Raw genomic sequence first — 17,843 nt, 5'->3', positions numbered from 1 at the left:
AAAAAACTATTTATTTCTGTAAATATCTGAAATTTTTCATTTCATTTCATTTAACTTTTATTTATCCTCGAGAGACCAATTGAGGGGTCTCTCGACCAAATGCTCAGTCCATTGATGAATTTAAGTTTAAAATTCACGCCTTTGCACTGGCTTTTAATACAAGTTGAGCTTGACATTGACATTTTTATTGGGCTCCTATTTATTGTGTGTTTGTATTTCTTTTTTTTCTCATGTTACTTATATTGGTGGTTTTAGTGTGCTTTTGAGCCTGCACAGCACTTTGCTCAACTGAGGTTGTGATATATACTGTCCTGAGATAAACAAGTGAAAGACAAATGTTCATACTTCCATACAAGTTTATGATAAAAATCCAATGAAACAACATCATTGATTCATACAAAGTAGCATAGTCAGCCAATTCAACTCAAGCTCTTAAAAAAAAAAAGAAAAAAAGATTAAATAAAAATGTAAAAAGAAATGCATTCAATAACACGTTTCAAAACAAGAGGATCTTTATCTTTTCCTACAACAACCCGACAAAAATATTCATCAGTGACAACTTGGCAGTCTTTTGTTCCACAAAAATACACAGAATAAAATTAAAAAATTAAAAAAAAAGGGGCAAAAACCAAACATTTAGATTTACTGAAACTATCACCTTGGCCAAGAGGAACATGACGAGGAAATGTTAAAAAGTCTCGAGCCGGTTTCCTGATATTCAGAAGACAGGAAACGGCCCTCCAAAGAAAAAACGCGACAAATCTGGATGCGAGTTGGGAAGTGGAAAGACGTGGAGACCAGTTTAAAAAAAATGGAGGTGACAAATAGTCCATCTTGGGGAGGAAAAGATATCGATGTGATGCAGTTCAATAAGTAGTATGTACTTTATGAGTGTGTCTCAGTAGAGTCGGCCCCGGCTCCTGTTGCCTCTGGTTCCGAAGCCTCGTCCTCGGCCGCCCCTGAACCCACCGCGCTGCTCTGTAGTCAAGACAACAGAACAAACGGCTCAGTATCGTCATTCAAACTAAAATCGGACCAATATTGTATATGTGAGGTTAAAAATAAATAAAATTAAGTGTATTAGAAAACATATACTTTTTTTTTTTTTTTTTTTTTTAAAGGTGCACTATGCAGTTTCAAGGGAGGGGAGTTTTTTTTTAAACATTTGCATGGCCTGTAGTTAGTTTTAATAGCATATTTTTGCTACATGTATTTCTATAATTCTATCATCATAAATCAAAGCTAAATTATTTTGCCTCAAAAACATTTGTAATAAAAATACATGTAATGAAATGTAATGTTGAGGCACCTGCAACCAAAAGGTAGGACTAGAATATTTTTGTAAACCAAACTGTGGGCCCTGTTACTGTAAACAACAAACATGAAACAGGAATTTTTTCAGTTGCCTTCTAACTTCAAACAGGGATCACATTTTCCTGTGAGAAATGTTTGTTTTTTCAGTCATGAGAATATGCCCTAGAAAATGTTCACTTCTCAGACACACCCAACGTTACATAGAACATATAGAAGGGCTGTGTACAGTTAAAAATGTAAGCTCATCACTTCCCTGGTAGACAAGTTGGCGGTAGGAACTACAAATGGACGTTGATTCCTTGAGTAGTTATCGTTTCAAATGAACTTGATTAACTCGAGGCACTCACGTTTTAATAACGAGCCGGTTATGAGCCAGGTGCTGTGGTCGTACTTGGAGCTAGTTCCGCTGTTTTGTAGAGTAATTTACACATGTATACGAATTATATAATTAATTTGACCTGCTGCCATTTTCTTTGCAATGGCAAATAACTTTTGTTTGTTTGACAATAAGCATTATTGTCTTGAGTAGGCTATTTCACAGTGCATTATTGTTCCTACATACAAATGCGTTCTAAAAAAAAATGTATCTATATAAACAAGTCCTGGTTAGTCCTCGAGAAATGAACAGGTCCTTCAATCTTGAAATACACTACTTTTGCCTTTCCTAGTTACTTTATTTATGTTAGTGATATCAAACCACACACCAAAATTGCCAATGGTGGCGCTGAACTTGCCGCTGGGTGGATTGTAGATCTGTCGCGCGTCCCTCCGGGGCAGAGGAGAGATCTGTTTCTTTGTGCTTCCACCGGGTCCCATGTCCTCAGTTGACGGGCGCTTGGGCCTAAAAACACAGAAGAAGAGTACATGATGAAATAACAGTGTATGGCTTCTGACTGTTAAACCAAATTTGGGACAAGAAATGGGATTCGACTTACGGTGCTGCTGCTGCCTCTGGCCTCTGAACGGGTTTCCAGGACAGAGTGACTGTGCTCTTGAATGATGGCGGGTTGTGGAAGAGATCCTGGAATAAAATTAAGATTTCATTGTCACCAAACTTGTATCTCAGAGTTTATCATTTACTTTTTGATTTACTACGCAACCAGAAGAAAAAAAACAAGCTATGCAATCCAAAGCAACCTTCTTTATGATAAGCAGTTCTCTTTAGTTGGAACTTGTTTTTAAGAAATGTTCTCAGTTTACTTTTGTGCTCTTGCAGTGGATTGCATTATTACTGTGAGCGGTTTGTGCTCATCTAGACGCGTGAAAAATTTAAAATTCATCTCAGTGTTACAACAACACAAAATGTAGTCTGAAAACTCACCACAAAAGGATGAATATATAATATTCAACACACAAAACTTCCAGCAGTTGTCTGGCTAAAAACTAGTTTGTCTTGCAGGTGAATTGTGTTGGATTGCATGACATCATCACACAGGCATTTTTCTGATAACTCATTGTTTATGAACAACCACTTACCTTGATCAGGACGTTGATGTTGTTTGTGATCTTGAGGGCCACAACTTTGATCTTGTTCTGATTTCACACAAAAGACAAAGTAAGTCCGAGATATTTTGTATGAAAAAAAACAAAAAACAAGTTGCACCGTTTGCATTGCTGTTGCCTGTATGCAATAGGTTAAGCAGCAATGCAACTTCATTTGACGACAGTATTTACCTCGTCTGTCTTCAGAGCATCTCCTGTCTTCCCTTGCAGTGCTACTCGCAGCTGTCTGATGTAAACCTGCAGTCCACGGGCAAAATACTGTAACCTGTTGGAACAAAATGTTCCGTCAATTTAATGTGAAAATATTAACATTTTATATATATGGTATTTTGCAATAAAATGATGAAAATGAGTTTTTCTGTAGTTTAAACTAGACCATCAAAAACACCTAAAATGGTCAAAAGCAAACATTGTTATACGGTTGTTCATTTAACTTCTTGTACTACTACTACGACATCTTATTTGCAAAGCCCTTTTCATTGTTAAAAAAATAAAAAACACAAATCTCAAGTGCTACAGAGAAGACACAAAATGAAGAACTGGTTTGAAAACTGAAGCATGCAACAGTTAGTTTAAGAGAAGGCTTTTACACATTGCCCTCTAGGCCCAGTGGACTGTATTTGTCCTTCACCCCCTCACCTGATCTTGAAGTCTTTGAGGCGCTCAGCGTCCACTTTGTCGATGAGGAAGTCCGGCAGCTTCTTGCCCAGCTGGTGGAAGCTGAAGAGGAGACACTCCACGTAACTGAACTGCAGTTTGGGTTCTTCGTTCGCTGCGTTCTCTCCATTCTCCACTTCTTCTGGTGGCAGAGGCATGTACTCCTACACACACACACACACACACACACACACACACACACGAGAAAAATAACATCAAAATCATGACCGGAAACTTCTTGTTACAATAATGTCAAATACGATGTACAGTTACTAGAACTTTAATCCGATACAATTTTTATTATTTCCAACAATTATGAAAATATGATAATGATTGGAGTCAGCGATCCTGGAGAACGCTTGTTGGCTCTGTAAACTGACAATGTACACAGAGAGGCTCCGACTGACCAACCATAGCTAGCAACATGGCGTCTGACAAAGCTTAGGCTGTATATAAACACTATTTTTTTTCCAGCACACACAGTGTGGACTGAAAAAAGAAATCACCGACAAAAAGTGTTTTTGACAAGCGATCACGAGAGTTGCTGACATCACCCTTAAGCCAACTCAAGCCTATGAGCTTAGACATTTTATATTTCACAGATGAACTATATTTATATTCAGCAGTAAAATCTCAGAATGCATCATGGGTAACTGTGCCAATGTTTATTTTTATTTCCACTAGTATCCTTCCGTTACCAACAACATCAACAGGACAACCCGTTCTCACCAGCAGCTTGGTGAACAGCATGCTGAGGTTGGGCTCAAGCTTCTCCATGTCTCCGCAATACGGACTCATCTCAGCCAGCAGCTTCAGCACCTACACACAGACACACAACCACACACACAGACACACAACCACACACAGAAACAGGAAAACACACAGCTTAGCAGATCCCCTCACACAGTGAAATGTGCATTGCTAATGAGAAACAGTGTTGCGTGGTGCAGACTAATGACCCGTTAACAACATGCAGTTGGCTGACACCTCTGACAGGTGGCTGCCACGCTGACTTTGTTTACTACTACAACCGCTCACCAAATGTCAGACAGAGGAGCATCGAGCTCACAGTCACACCAGTGGCCGGATTCACCAGGACAGGCAGTGCTGATTCAGGCAGAGTACATCCATGGTAGGAAACTAGTATTTATTTGGTCTAATGACCACGTTAGGTTATAAACTACTAAACTAATACAGGCACCGTTACATTTTCCTGGGCAGAAACACAGGTCTCTTCCCTGAGAATGTTAGCCAATACATTTATGTTGTGGCCACCATTTTAAGTCTTTTCAACTTTGTTCATGATGAATTGTGTTTTGTCCACGACCTTAACAAACATGAGGTATTAAACTCGCCTGAGAACCACGAGTATGTGTCCACATTTTTTAAAACAATCTGACAGTCAATAAATCCAGCACTGTAGCGGAATTACTAGACGGAATCAAACAATGTTTATTTCACCATTTAGTAAAAAAACAAGAACTCACCTCCAACTGAATGTCCAGCTCGGCCACAGGACTTGTGAGGGTGCTGAGGTTGGTCAGGACGTGTTCACAGAAGTAGGTTACAAAACGCGTGGAGTGGACATTTTTCTACAAGACGAGGAGAAAGATTTGGTTAATTTACACTGAAGTACAGTGAATCTTGATTTACTTGACATAAATGTTAGCCTATAAAATGAATAAACGTATAAACACTTGCAAGTGAATTTAAGATGTAATTGGGCTTTGGTGAGGTGTAAACTTCATGATAAACTTTGTAAAAAATCAAAAATCATTCACATATCTAAATGAAGGATAATATGCTGCTGTAATGATTAAACATCGTTCACACTGCAATTTAGGATAAATAAAAATATGGGGATGTAAAGTAAACCCTATTTTTAGACATTTAAAAATCAGTGAACTCGGTTGGCCCCTGGACTCACAGAGAAGAGGGGCAGGGCCTGGCGTGTGCACTGCAGCAGGCGGTCCACGGTGTCGGGGTCGGCTGGGTTGAGGGCCTGCTCCAGGAAGGCCTGCTCCACCACCAGCTCCACCAGCATCTGACGGCCGTTCACCGTCTGCAGCACCCGCAGGTTTGACACCAGACGCATCAGCAGCACAAACTCCTCGCCGGTCACGTCCTCCAGAACCTGACGAATAAGAAGAATAACAACTCATCAACAGGTGTTCTCGTCTGTTTTTACAAAGGCTTATATCAACCATAAGTATACAACAGTGAATCATTGTTTTAATATAATCTTACAAAGTGTCAACATTTAAAATAAAAAAACTACTTATTTAGACCACACACACACACACACACACACACACACACACACACACACACACACACACACACACACACACACACACACACACACACACACACACACACACACACACACACACACACACACACACACACACACACACACACACACACACACACACACACACACACACACACACACACACACACACACACACACACACACACACACACACACACACACACACAATGGGACGTTTTCCAGCCATATCAAAACAATCACGATAGACCAGCAACAGTCTTAAACGCATAATATGTAATTTACCGCCACTTGGTTCTCATTTTGTTAAGTTGTAATGCAAAATCTTTACATATTGTACCTTTAACACGATTGTTGTGATGTATATTGATGTACATAATCAAAACTGATCCAACATCCCTCATAAGTTCTGCACTATATGCTAACCTTCTTTGTCTCTGCAAAGACGTACTCCTCCACCTCCTTTGTCATGACGTCTTCCGGCAGCGTCTTCAGTTTGCCGGACAGGAACTTGATGGCCCGTTCCCGCACTATGTCCTCTCCCTGCAGGATCTGAGAGAAGAGCCCTCCCAGAGTACCTGGACACATAATGGGATTGTCAAGTCAAAGGTTATTTATACAGCACATTTAAAATTTTAAAAAAACCCAGTTGACCAAATTACAGTCTAAAAACACACTACAAAACAATATATAGGCTAATATAGGATTGTGTCAGGGCAAGTAATTAATAACTAAATCCAAACATAACTAGAGATGTACTGTTCATGAAATGCAACAGCAAGTTGATTGATATCAGGTTTACAAAACAGTACAATCTGAACATCTGGATTAGCAGGTAAGAAACTATAAAGACAAACATATTATTCTGGTTCCTTCAAATTGAGTGGCTGTGATGGATGACTGATTACGTTAGGCATTTCACACACAAGTATCTGTATAAGGGTGTCAACAAACATATAAAACAGGCCTAATGATATCATGTGTTTCACATGGCAAATGATAAAGCCCTTTAAAAAACACATGTCACAAACAAATACATGTCAACAAAACATTTTTTAGCTCAGCGGTGGCGAGAGCAACACTTACCCTTAGCATCAATCTTGAAGATAGAAACCAGTGCTGTATTCACTTGGTTGAACTCCGCTGTATCATCTGAAAGAACAAACAATTAGATTATTTAGGAGTGATTCTCAAAGATATTTATTTTGTACAAGTTGCATCAAAATCAAGAGACCAATTTGACTGATAAACAAAATTTGATTTCCAATTAAATCAACAAAAAATAGATTAAGAATGTATCATGGTGACTCAAAGCCATGGCTGAAGTAAACAAGCCAAGTTTATGTATAGAATAAACGATCCTATTCAAACTATGTCAAAATCTAATTAAATATGTAGATGTTGGAGACATCTAAGTGTTCAGCTTGGTGTACCTGTTTGAAGGAGCTGCGTGAGAATATCTGCAACCCTGAGGATGTTCTCTCCAGTTGCAAAGCGCGGGAGCTCCTTGATGGCCTGTCGTCGAATCTGGACAAAGACAGCAAGAGGCTTGTTAGGATGAATAAAAATAACTATTGGGCCAAAAAATGACGGGGCATCCATACATTCAAGGGAGGAATCTCCACCAGTGTCTCCGATGACTCACCGACACATCCTCGTCTTCACAGAGATCCAGCTGAGCGTTGATGGCTGCGTCGGCCAGTTCAGGAAAGCTGCTGAAGAACTTGGGAATGAACTGAGCTGCCAGGCGCTTCTCCTTCGGGCCGCCCTTCACGCCATCCAAGATCACCTGGTAGGCGTCTTTATGCTGTAGAAAACAAGAGAGTAAATGTAATTATGTTCAATATATTTACCACAGCATGGTAAAGGCCAGGGACTGTAAAACAAAGATACCAGGAAGATTTGTTGTGGGCAAGGATTATCTAGCACAGGCTAAACGTCAGTCAAACTCTGGAAGGCTGTGATGCATTAATAGGAACCAGTCTTTGTAAATGTATTTCTCTCTTGTGAGACCCCTAACGTAATGGATATCCAATACTATGATGCTGGAATAATGCCATGTATGTGGTTCATTAACTAGAAAATACATCATGTGGGGGCATTTGAGTTTCTGACACGCGTTAAGACTCAGTTTCCGTAATATTTCATTGACAAACAAACAATAAAAACCGGTGTGTCTCTAGATGGCGAACCTTGACATGCAGCTCTGGCAACAAACTGCCAGTCCATTGATCTGTTAACTATCTAGTCCACGTTCTATACATTACAATCCAGATTGACTGCAAGTAAATCATTTCCTATGTGTTGTACCAGAGACACAATCGAATTGAGTCAAATTTGAACACCATACGTAAACTAATTCAAGTCTCCCTTGTGTCAATATGAATGAAAATAGGTTTGACATAAAGTAAATAACCTTTTGTGTGACTTTGAAATAATTAATGTTGAGTATCTAATAATAAATCACTCGCATAAACTAAAAGGCCCATCTGAACCATAAATACACACAAACATTGCGCAAATAAAATTAAAACGTGGTGATATTGAGTATAATAAACAAATAAAATACTGTAAAATACGCACACAAAAATAAGACCCTATGTTGATAATACTGCAGGAGTTGCGTTAATGTAAAAGACATTTGTAAAAAAAATTAAATAAATTGCCATTTATTGTGACTGCGTCAGAAAAAAATAAACTAAATCTCTGCTCATTATTTCAGCATGATTAGGTCATATGACAGATTGTCTTAAGACAATTTAATACAAAATAAAGCCTCATATGAAAATTAACCTATTTAATGACTATTAATAGTTTTAAATGGTCTGTAGTAGCCCTGTTGTGGGTCTCTGTGGCGAGGCCATTTACATTAGCCTGGTGACTGGGTTAGCTAGCTACAGTTAGCCTAGCACGCACACAACAATGTTAATTTAGTCAACAAAGTGAACATGAGTGAAGGTACAAAATAGCGTCACTGCAGCAGATTTACAAAAGCACAATTCAACAGGGTCTTAAAGACAAGAACACGTTTGTTTTTATTTACCTCGCTGAGGTTGTCCTTAGCATCAGCAAGGACCCCGTAGCTTCGGTACAGATCCTCGATAGTGACCGCCATCGGCGTGCGTCCAGGGGGCTGCCGTTTACAAGTAATACCGCAGATTAAAAACACACTTTTGGGTCCGTTTCAGACGACTGTGGCACAAACAATTCAGTATCGACTGGATGTAGGTGGTTCGGAAAGGGGACGGGGAGATGAAATTTCTAGAAGCCCGTGAATGAACAACCCCCACCGTCTGTTCGTCGTTCCCGCTGGCGTGTTGCTAAAATGCTACGGAACAATAAGTAAAGCGCATGCGTGGGATTAGCCAATGGCGTGGGGAGCCGCAGTGCACGTGAGCGCTAGTGTGCCTAAAGTGGTGCGCAGTAAAACCACTCACTTTTAATCATGCTTTTAATTATACAATGATGCAAATAATCATTGACAGTTCAATTTAAATTGATACAATCAAAATTATAATAATGGTCAAATATTATATCTAGGTTTATGAAAACACTACCCATCTTCATAATGAATTTGTTTTATTGCAAATACCTTAGATGTATTAGCTCTCTATATGCAAAGAAACTGCTTAACCATATAGGATTGTACACATCAAAAGAGCCTGGAAAATAAAAGGATCTAAGACAAAAAAGCTTTTTTTTATTTATAATTTATGCATTTTGCGGCACAAATTAAGCAATAATTAATAGACTAAATAAGAAATGTTGTGGAAATGTTGAGAGTAATAACTTCAAGTCTCATTCAATCCATACATAATAAAACACCAGATAGTATTGCACAGATTGTGCGAGGGAGATAGAAACATATTCTGACGGATCGAAAATACAGTCTGATTTTACAGGTATTGATTTTGTATTGTATTTACATCAGTGAGACCAATATCTAAATTCAGAGTTTTGCTCAATCACTGATCAGTGATTTAATTGTATTTATTTTTTTACAACATTGATAGCTCTATGTCCATCTTGTGGCAGATTCCGGTCCATGTGAGACAATTTCTCAATCGTCACCTGAGTAAAATATGCATTTGAATTCTGACAGCAAATGATAAGAAAAGAAGATACATTAAAACGGAAAGTCAGTGCAAACACTTTTATTTAACTATTTAGTCCCAACAACAATTCTGTACAAGCATTTTGACCCTTTCAATAAAATGTTTCTGGCATAATGTCGAAACACAAGGAAGCTCCGGATTCAACAAAAGCGATCTCAAAGGAATCTGATTCCTGCTCCAAACTGGACCCCGTCACATATCCTGCAAGGAACGGAGAATATCAGGTGAGATACACATCAAAGCAAGAATCTGAATATTGACGGTACATGTTAAGGACAATTGTGTGACATCTGTCTCTTGAAATAGTGCTCTTAACACGTACGTAATTTTATAATGTGTATCTACATGAATGTACAGAAAAATATTTTTGTCAATTGTGAAAGGACACATTTTGATAGAGTAAGGTTTAACATTGCTCAATATTTACTGTATATTTGGTTTGATAAGCACTTACTTACATTTCTCACATGGAAATAGACAAGTGAATTACACAAGAGACCCACACACAGTTTAGATGAGATCGTTTGGTTGCTGCTCGCTTTTTCTAACTAGGTAATTCATTGTCTTGTTGCACAGGCAGTGGATTGATCATCAAGTTTACCTACTGTGCTTTAGATGTCTTAAAAGTCAATCTAAAAGGGTGAAATGTCAAATATTTCCACCTAAAACTAGCCAAGCGTACCTAACCAATGCTTACCTGTCTCCACTCTGGACTCCCATAGGAATGCAGTAATTCAGCTCCAGCCTGGCGATGTTCCCCAAACGTAGCACAATGCCCAGTCCATATGACCAACGGATGCACTCAGCCAGTTTCTTCAAATGTGCCTTTGGGCCTTCACCTGAGTGAAAACAGACATATGACCTCAGCCCGACCGCATAGAACAAAGTATAAATATATTGCAATTTTAATATTTTTTTATTTTTACAAATGACATGTCTTTGAAAGATACAGAAGTGAGGAAGGAGAATGTAAATTTCACTGATGTTAATGGTGCTTGTTTTTTTTAATAGCTTTATTAGATGCCGTATGATGTAAATAGGAGTAGGCTAGGGTGTGTGAGGTGCACTATGAATAAACAGGGTGATACTCGACTATCTATTCATTTAAACGACCTGTTATTTCATTGTTATTGAATTTTGCACTTGTTTATGGGGAAGATTGGGGGTATGACTGACTTGATAAGCCCATGCTACTTCATAACCCTTTTTAAAACGGGTCTAGTGCGTGCGATGTTGACTATTTTGTTTGTTATTAATTTATGTATATATTTTTAATCTAGTTTGAAATAAAGATTTCAATTATTTTCAGCACTCAGTCATAAATGTCAAGGTTTGGTCCAAAAATCAAGAACCCCATTAGTGTCATTACATAAGTGTATGTTCTGTTTCCAGCTACTCACCATAGTTGAGGTTGCAAAGGTTCCCGGCATTGAGGAAGAAGTGTGTTCTGAAGAGGTCTCCGAAGCCGCCCTTGCCCGGTCTGAAGGGCAGGGGGGTGTAGAGGTGCAGACCCCCGGCCCAGTAGGCCTCTCCGCCCAGATAGTCACCTGTCATACCAGTAATACCAACATGAAACCTTTAAATAAACCATCAAACTTCAGTCTGCTCACTAAGAGACTCAGCAAAGTGAATGTCTCACCTTCACTCTGTGGACCCATACTGTACATACTGAATCCCCTGATACTGGTGGGGCCGCCCAGATAGAACCTAGGAGGTTGACAAAGACACACAAAAGATTAAATACAGTAATGATAATAATGTGAATGCATACAAAAAACCTAGTTAATAACGTCTAATTGAAAAACCCATATACTAGCTTAGAAATAATAGAAATTAAGACATTTGTCTGAAAATCCCCACAATCAAATTTCTCTTCATTATCAAAGACATTATTACATTATTAAGTTATCCGGTGATAGTTGTCTAGACATCCATGTGAACATTGTAAACAGGAATTGCTAATAGCTAATCTGGCAAAGTTGTAATAGCGCCAATTTGCCAATTAAAGGTAGTGCATTGTTTTTCTTTACCTGTCTACTATGCTTGGTGGCCTGTCACCAATAGGTAAGAGCAAACCACCCCACATTGACGCAGAAAGGACCTGGAGGAGAAGAGAGTTTGGTAAAGTTAACTGGTGCACATAATGATGGACTGAAGTACATCAGGGGTTTATGTTTTTACGACAAAATTAAAGCCTGGCTAAAGAAGTACTACACCAAGGCTTTTGGTAATTAGTCTGGTATTGTGTTTAATTCTGCTGCTTACAGACCATTCTCTGGGTCTATTACTTGAAATATTTATCCATATGATGCACAGAAATAATCTAAAACAGTAGATAATCTTACATATATACATCCTCTACTTTCTTTATACCTGCACTTGGATCAAATAAGACTAAAGTTACATTTCTTAGAGTTAAACTATGTCAAGTGCCTTTAGATAAACTCATTTGCTAAATGGTTGAAATGTAAAATAAAGAATCCCACCGAGTCCCAGAAGAGGGTTTTGTTGAGCTGGATCTCAAAGTCTTCCTTCAGGAAGCTGGCGTCTCCTCCGGTGAAACCAGCAAGTTCCTACACGACCACAAGGTTAATTCAGTCATGATGTTTTCATAGAGCATTTGAAAAATAGCTCTGATTTAGTGTTAAACAACAAACCTGATGGATCTTCAACAGGCCCCCTTTCCTGGGCAGGATGGAGGAGGTTCTGGTGTCAATGACCATGGCATGCTGAAAAACAAATGGAAACCGTTCACAGTCACACAACTATAGCTCAATACTGGTTTATTGCCACAGTGTCGTATCGGATATCCAGTGTCTTCTCACTATTCAGCATATTCAAAATCTGTTATTTACTATTTCCCACAAAGTTTTATAGGAATTGATATGCAAAACAATTTGGAACGCTGAATTAAAGGTGGAGTGGAGATGTTTACATACCCTTTGATTATTTACCAGTTTACAGAGCCTACGTCGGTATTAATACCTGAATTCTTTTCCACTCACTACTCACTCACTACAGGTATCATCAGATCATGAGGAGATATTAACTGATATTGACAAAAAGTGTTTTTTGACAACAATCGTTCTCGAGCATTGCTTACTCCACCTTTTCTGTGGTTTATATGACAGACAGAGTACTTCACAATTCATTCTTTGTATTCATTCCATAATAACTTGTCAGTGTAATATATCAGACATTTACCGCGAGTGAGGACTTGAGGGAATGGCCGCTCTCCTCCCGGACGGCGAACGAGGCGGTGCGAGCTAGACAGCCAAGCTCTCTCCACACTCCCTCCCACTTTAGGGTTTGGCTGGTCTTCCACAAAGGGAACTGTGGGTGGAAAACTGTTAATAACACACCATTTTATGACTTTCATTTGTACATTTCTCATGCACTTAAATGAGCATACACTGTTTGTAACATGGCAACTGTTTTCTACTTCTAACATAAATAAATCATGGCTCTGTGAAGGTTTTTGAGAGGTTTCTGTTGGTAGGTGTCTTTCATTTCCATCCATAAAGGATAGGTAAATGTAGTGCAAGGCAATTTGTGTAATACAAACTTGCTAAAATACAACCTAGATGTGTTAATTCCTTTCATCAATGTTCAAGGGGTGCGAGAGAGTTAAAACAAAATCTTCAAAAACAAAATTTTTAATTGTTCAAAATTTTAAAATAAATAAAAAGGCACATAGATAAAAACAAGGCTTTACGCTCAGTTCTGCAGAGACACCTCGATCCGTCTCTCTCAGCGAACTCCATGGAAACTGCCCCGTCACTTTGTACATGTTGAGTGAGATACTGAAAAAATACCAGAAGAAATGTCAATATTGTGCTAGGATTCCTCTGCGATTTATTTTTATTTTTATCCATCTATAGCATCCATATCCATCTGAAGTAAAACCAAGAAGATAAGTGTGGAGAATTCTTTTGCATTCGTAATTCATTTGATCCTATTTTTATTTTCAGGTTCAGGTTCGCTACACTTTATGTTTTGTCTTAGTTTAGCTGACTTTATCAATTTATCAATCTATTGAAGGCAGTCATATGTATAATACTGTAGACACAAACCAATCAGTCTTTTGACCTAAACACTTGAATTTATTCTACGACATTGTTCACATCTTACTTGCGTTCAAAGTTTCCTGGTTGGGGTTTGAAGAAGGAAAGGCCGTAGGATGTTTCTTTGGTGCCGTAGGAGAACTGGAAAGTCATTTTCTCTGCCCGACCAAGAACGTTCGGTAACTTCAGGCCCAGTACCTGTACATTAAAAACAGGTCAGCTGACGGACTAGTGCAAGTCATGCGTTTGTGACTAGGAAGGTTCCAACCTTCCGTGCAGTTGAGGAATTTTAGTTAAAAATATATGTCGATTAATTGACAATTTAAAAAAAAATCATAATAGCCTTAGCTGAACCCACTTAAAGTGAAACAAGTGTACCTCATGTTTTTAAGAAACAGTGGAACAAATGTTTACATGCGTTTTAATTATTGTGGACTTGTGGTCTGGAATGAGTATTACTATGTTTGTTTTTTTGTTAATCTTTTCCTTAGATATAATTTGTACTGATATGAACTTGTGTGTCTGAAAATAAAGTTTTATAATAATTATGGTTTCCATTCTGTATTTAATGACCAAAACGTCAAATAAATCTAGACTCAACCTGTAAAAATGTTTTATTAGATATATATAAAAAAATGTATTCATAGATTTTGAAATAACTTCTGAAACAATCAAGTCAAAACTGTGAATGACCCTCACACAAATACATTAGTAAAAAAAGAAAAAATAAGTCGAATGAAATCCCAAATCAGTGCTAGGCCTTTGAGGAAGTAGATATAGCCATGGGTAATCATAGCGCTCACCATGCTTCCTTCATTGTTTCCAACCATGGTGTTGTAGCTGCCCGTCATCCGCCTCAACTCTGTGACTTCAAACGTCACGTCCAGGCCGTTAGGAAGAGCATCTTCACCTACGGAGAATGAAAAAAGGATTTTAGGTTTAGAATCAAATACACCGATATAACTAGCTGTTATTATTATTAGTTGTACAGGTAGTAACCTAATTGCATGGCTTTTTTTATGTGTTTTCATGAGATAGACACTTTTCAGTGATTGACAGTCAGTACCTCGTGATGTGTCAATGACAACTTCAACTTTTCTGAAGATGCCGAGACGCAGCAGCTTCTGTCGGGCTTCGTGGGACTTCTTCATCACCTGCACAACAAATGTAAACCATAACTTGATGCTAATGAAGGCAACTAACTTGATGCTAATGAAGGCAACTAACAAGAGATAGCGCTGTCTTATCATTACACTTACATCGATCAAGTTCTTTGCCCGGAAAACTCCGGAGATTTCATAAGTCAGAAAGTCCTCTTTTGTTTTTGCGAGCCCGTCTATGTGAACCTTTTGAACTACGACCTAAAGAAGGAGAGAAGGACAACATTGCAAATTACAGGATATTCCTTAAATGAAAAACAACACTCTATAGCCACATTTAACAAAGTAGTTTCTTTCATTTATATAAAATGAGGTTGTTTTTATTTCTAACATTATTCTATCAACACAGACATTTACTGTTTATCTGTAGTCTAGCGTTATTATTGATTTGCCTCGGGTGTACTGTGGAGTGGGTAAGACTGTTTTAGTAGCAGCTGCTACTTGACCCCAATGCCGTGCGCTAGCCTAGCACGAGCCAACTCTGCAACTAGAAGGAATGAATGAAATGTGTTGAAAACGGTCTCCAATGATAAATAACACCTTGGGAATCAGGCCCTATGTTCAAAATTCCGAACTACCCCTTTAAGTCTACTAAAGCTGCACTTTGTTGATCTTTAAGGTTGTGTTTAAGATGTCTTTGTTTCAACAGTTAAATTTACAGCCATTATAATGTTTTTCACACAAAATGTTGGTATAAGTTTATGTCTCTGAGATCCCTAACTCCTATGCTGACAAAGAAAAACATAGTGTTGTAGAGACACGTCTGTCAATGTGAGAGTCCTACTTGAGGGTCAACACAAAAACAAATCTTACATCTTTGTTTTCAAGAACTTCTTGCTTCTGATCCTGCTCGATCTCTGGAGCGTCAATGTCCTCAGGATGGACTCCCAGCTCTGGCCCTCGCATGGGCAGAGGGTCCAGGCTCTGCAAAACAAACATGAGGGGGAAATTACACATAGAGGAGTTTACATTTCATAATAACACACGTATTATACATGTTGGGTGTTCCTCTAGTGAACAATAAAAGGCCCAACATCAACTATCGCTCAATTATTTCTTTCATTTTTTAAGACATCAACAAAGCAATCAGAATTTCCCCACATTCAACATGATGTCTTCAAATGTCTCATATACTGTCTGACCTCAACCCAAAGTAATTCCGTTTATGATAGAAGTGCAACAAATAAATAACATTAGAGCAGCTAGAAAAGGTAATTAAACTTTTTCCTGGGGAGAAAAGGCTTGTGTCTGATTTGTGCTATATAAATAAACTTGCCTTGTCTAAATTATTTGATTTGATTTGATAAATCTTTATTGTCCCAGAGGGGCAATTTGTTCTGCATTCAGTAGTTAACAATGTCACACAACAAATAAATAATCATAATAAATACAAAACACAGAACATAAAAAAATAAAAGCATACGGGAGACATCATGGAATATAATCATGATAATCAAAATAGTTGCTGACTCATTTTCTGTCAATCGACTTATCTATTCTAGATCACACCATAATGCAGGGTGAGGAAACGCATAAAATATTACTAAAGATGAAAATAATAGTGTGAAAATATGCAACTTCAAAAAACATTGTTGAATTAGTGACACACCCATCTCATTATAAAATAAACATTAGGCAGATAGAAAATGTTGCATGAAAAAAGGTACTAGTCTAGTAGGCCTACCATCTAGTCTAGATGAATGTTTATGTGTGTGCTAAAACCAACACCAGTATTCTTGTTATGTTCCTGGCTTGTCTGGTAGCCTTTAGCTGCATTTTGTCAGTATCACACTCCTTTAATATGACCTCAGTGTCATTAGGAACCCTTGCTTCAGCCCTGTACACGATAAACGTATTTGTGCAGTACAAACAACACTAACTATTGAAGGTGCAGTGTACAGGTAGGCTATGTTATTTCAAGGCTGTTTTGACAGCGTGCTTCCAGCAGAAAGACTGCATTGAGTGGAGGCACCAGCAGCATCTCACTACTGTCAAAATACACTTCAGACAAGTCTCTTTACGTTTTGTTGTTGTTTAGTTAAAAACACATTGCAATATTGAGCAGATAATTCCATTCCGTTTGTAGCCATAGCTAAGCTGATGCCTAGTTATATCATTTTGAATGCACATCGTGGGGCCTTTTCTGTCAGATATCTCAGTCAACACAAGGAGAGGTCAAAGTCCTAGCAGACACCGTTCACAGGACTTTTACTTACCCTGGCGTGGACGGTGCCCATGCTTAGGTCCGCAGGGCGCTGTCCCGGTAAATGTGGGCGAAACTGTTACGGTAGAAAACGACCAACAAATATAACCTACAAGTAACCGGAGCAAGACGGCGGCGGGGCTCCGTATAAGGAGGCGGCCATGTCACTTCCTGACCACGCCCCTCCAGCGGGGAGCGTTCAACACATCAACGCTGCACAATGAAAAATAAATAAATAATAAAATGTTGCAATAAAAGATAAATAGGATAAAACCATGGACGTCGATTTGGCTAAACAAGTGGGGGGGACAAACAGGCATTCTGGAGTGCATTTTCAAAAGTGGGGGGGACAATGAGGAAACATCTTTTTTTCTCTTTAGTGCAGGTAATGAACGGTTCTGAAAGACGGCATACCCGCTCACTAATGAATGCAATGTATACAAAACACTGATGTCTGACACATTTGATGAAAAAAGCATTTTCAAAAAGCAGCGGACATATGAGCCACTAGCTGCTCCCCGTAGCCCAACCAAA

At 38.6% G+C, this 17,843-nt stretch overlaps 2 protein-coding genes across 4 annotated transcripts; both read right to left on the bottom strand.

Moving 5' to 3' along the window:
* Window positions 1–344: 344 nt before the first annotated feature.
* api5 (apoptosis inhibitor 5) lies at window positions 345–9,089 on the bottom strand. 2 transcript variants are annotated; one of them, XM_080027529.1, is made up of 14 exons: window positions 8,811–9,089; window positions 7,413–7,574; window positions 7,201–7,294; window positions 6,854–6,919; window positions 6,194–6,345; window positions 5,402–5,608; window positions 4,962–5,066; window positions 4,204–4,293; window positions 3,457–3,638; window positions 2,989–3,082; window positions 2,791–2,847; window positions 2,250–2,335; window positions 2,019–2,155; window positions 345–978 (listed from the first exon to the last, which is right to left on the bottom strand). In XM_080027529.1, exons 1-14 carry the CDS (start codon window positions 8,880–8,882, stop codon window positions 899–901), a joined length of 1,584 nt encoding a protein of 527 aa, XP_079883655.1. In that variant the 5' UTR covers window positions 8,883–9,089; the 3' UTR covers window positions 345–898. The 2 variants fall into 2 exon arrangements, with proteins under 2 accessions (XP_079883655.1, XP_079883656.1); XM_080027530.1 differs by having other exon boundaries at window positions 2,049–2,155.
* A 408-nt stretch (window positions 9,090–9,497) lies between these two features.
* On the bottom strand, window positions 9,498–17,461 carry samm50 (SAMM50 sorting and assembly machinery component). Of its 2 annotated transcripts, none has more exons than XM_080027581.1 (15): window positions 17,323–17,461; window positions 15,920–16,030; window positions 15,206–15,307; window positions 15,013–15,100; window positions 14,750–14,856; window positions 14,014–14,144; window positions 13,598–13,685; window positions 13,087–13,215; window positions 12,540–12,611; window positions 12,369–12,455; window positions 11,913–11,983; window positions 11,522–11,589; window positions 11,283–11,429; window positions 10,580–10,721; window positions 9,498–10,083 (listed from the first exon to the last, which is right to left on the bottom strand). In XM_080027581.1, exons 1-15 carry the CDS (start codon window positions 17,341–17,343, stop codon window positions 10,038–10,040), a joined length of 1,410 nt encoding a protein of 469 aa, XP_079883707.1. In that variant the 5' UTR covers window positions 17,344–17,461; the 3' UTR covers window positions 9,498–10,037. The 2 variants fall into 2 exon arrangements, with proteins under 2 accessions (XP_079883707.1, XP_079883706.1); XM_080027580.1 differs by having other exon boundaries at window positions 11,283–11,439; window positions 11,523–11,589.
* Between the last annotated feature and the right edge of the window lie 382 nt (window positions 17,462–17,843).

Source organism: Ammodytes marinus, assembly GCF_949987685.1.
Source record: "Ammodytes marinus genome assembly, chromosome: 5".
Taxonomy (NCBI): Eukaryota; Metazoa; Chordata; class Actinopteri; order Uranoscopiformes; family Ammodytidae; genus Ammodytes; species Ammodytes marinus.
The sequence above is the reverse complement of the archived record's forward strand: the minus strand, read 5'-3'. Positions and strand labels throughout refer to the sequence as shown.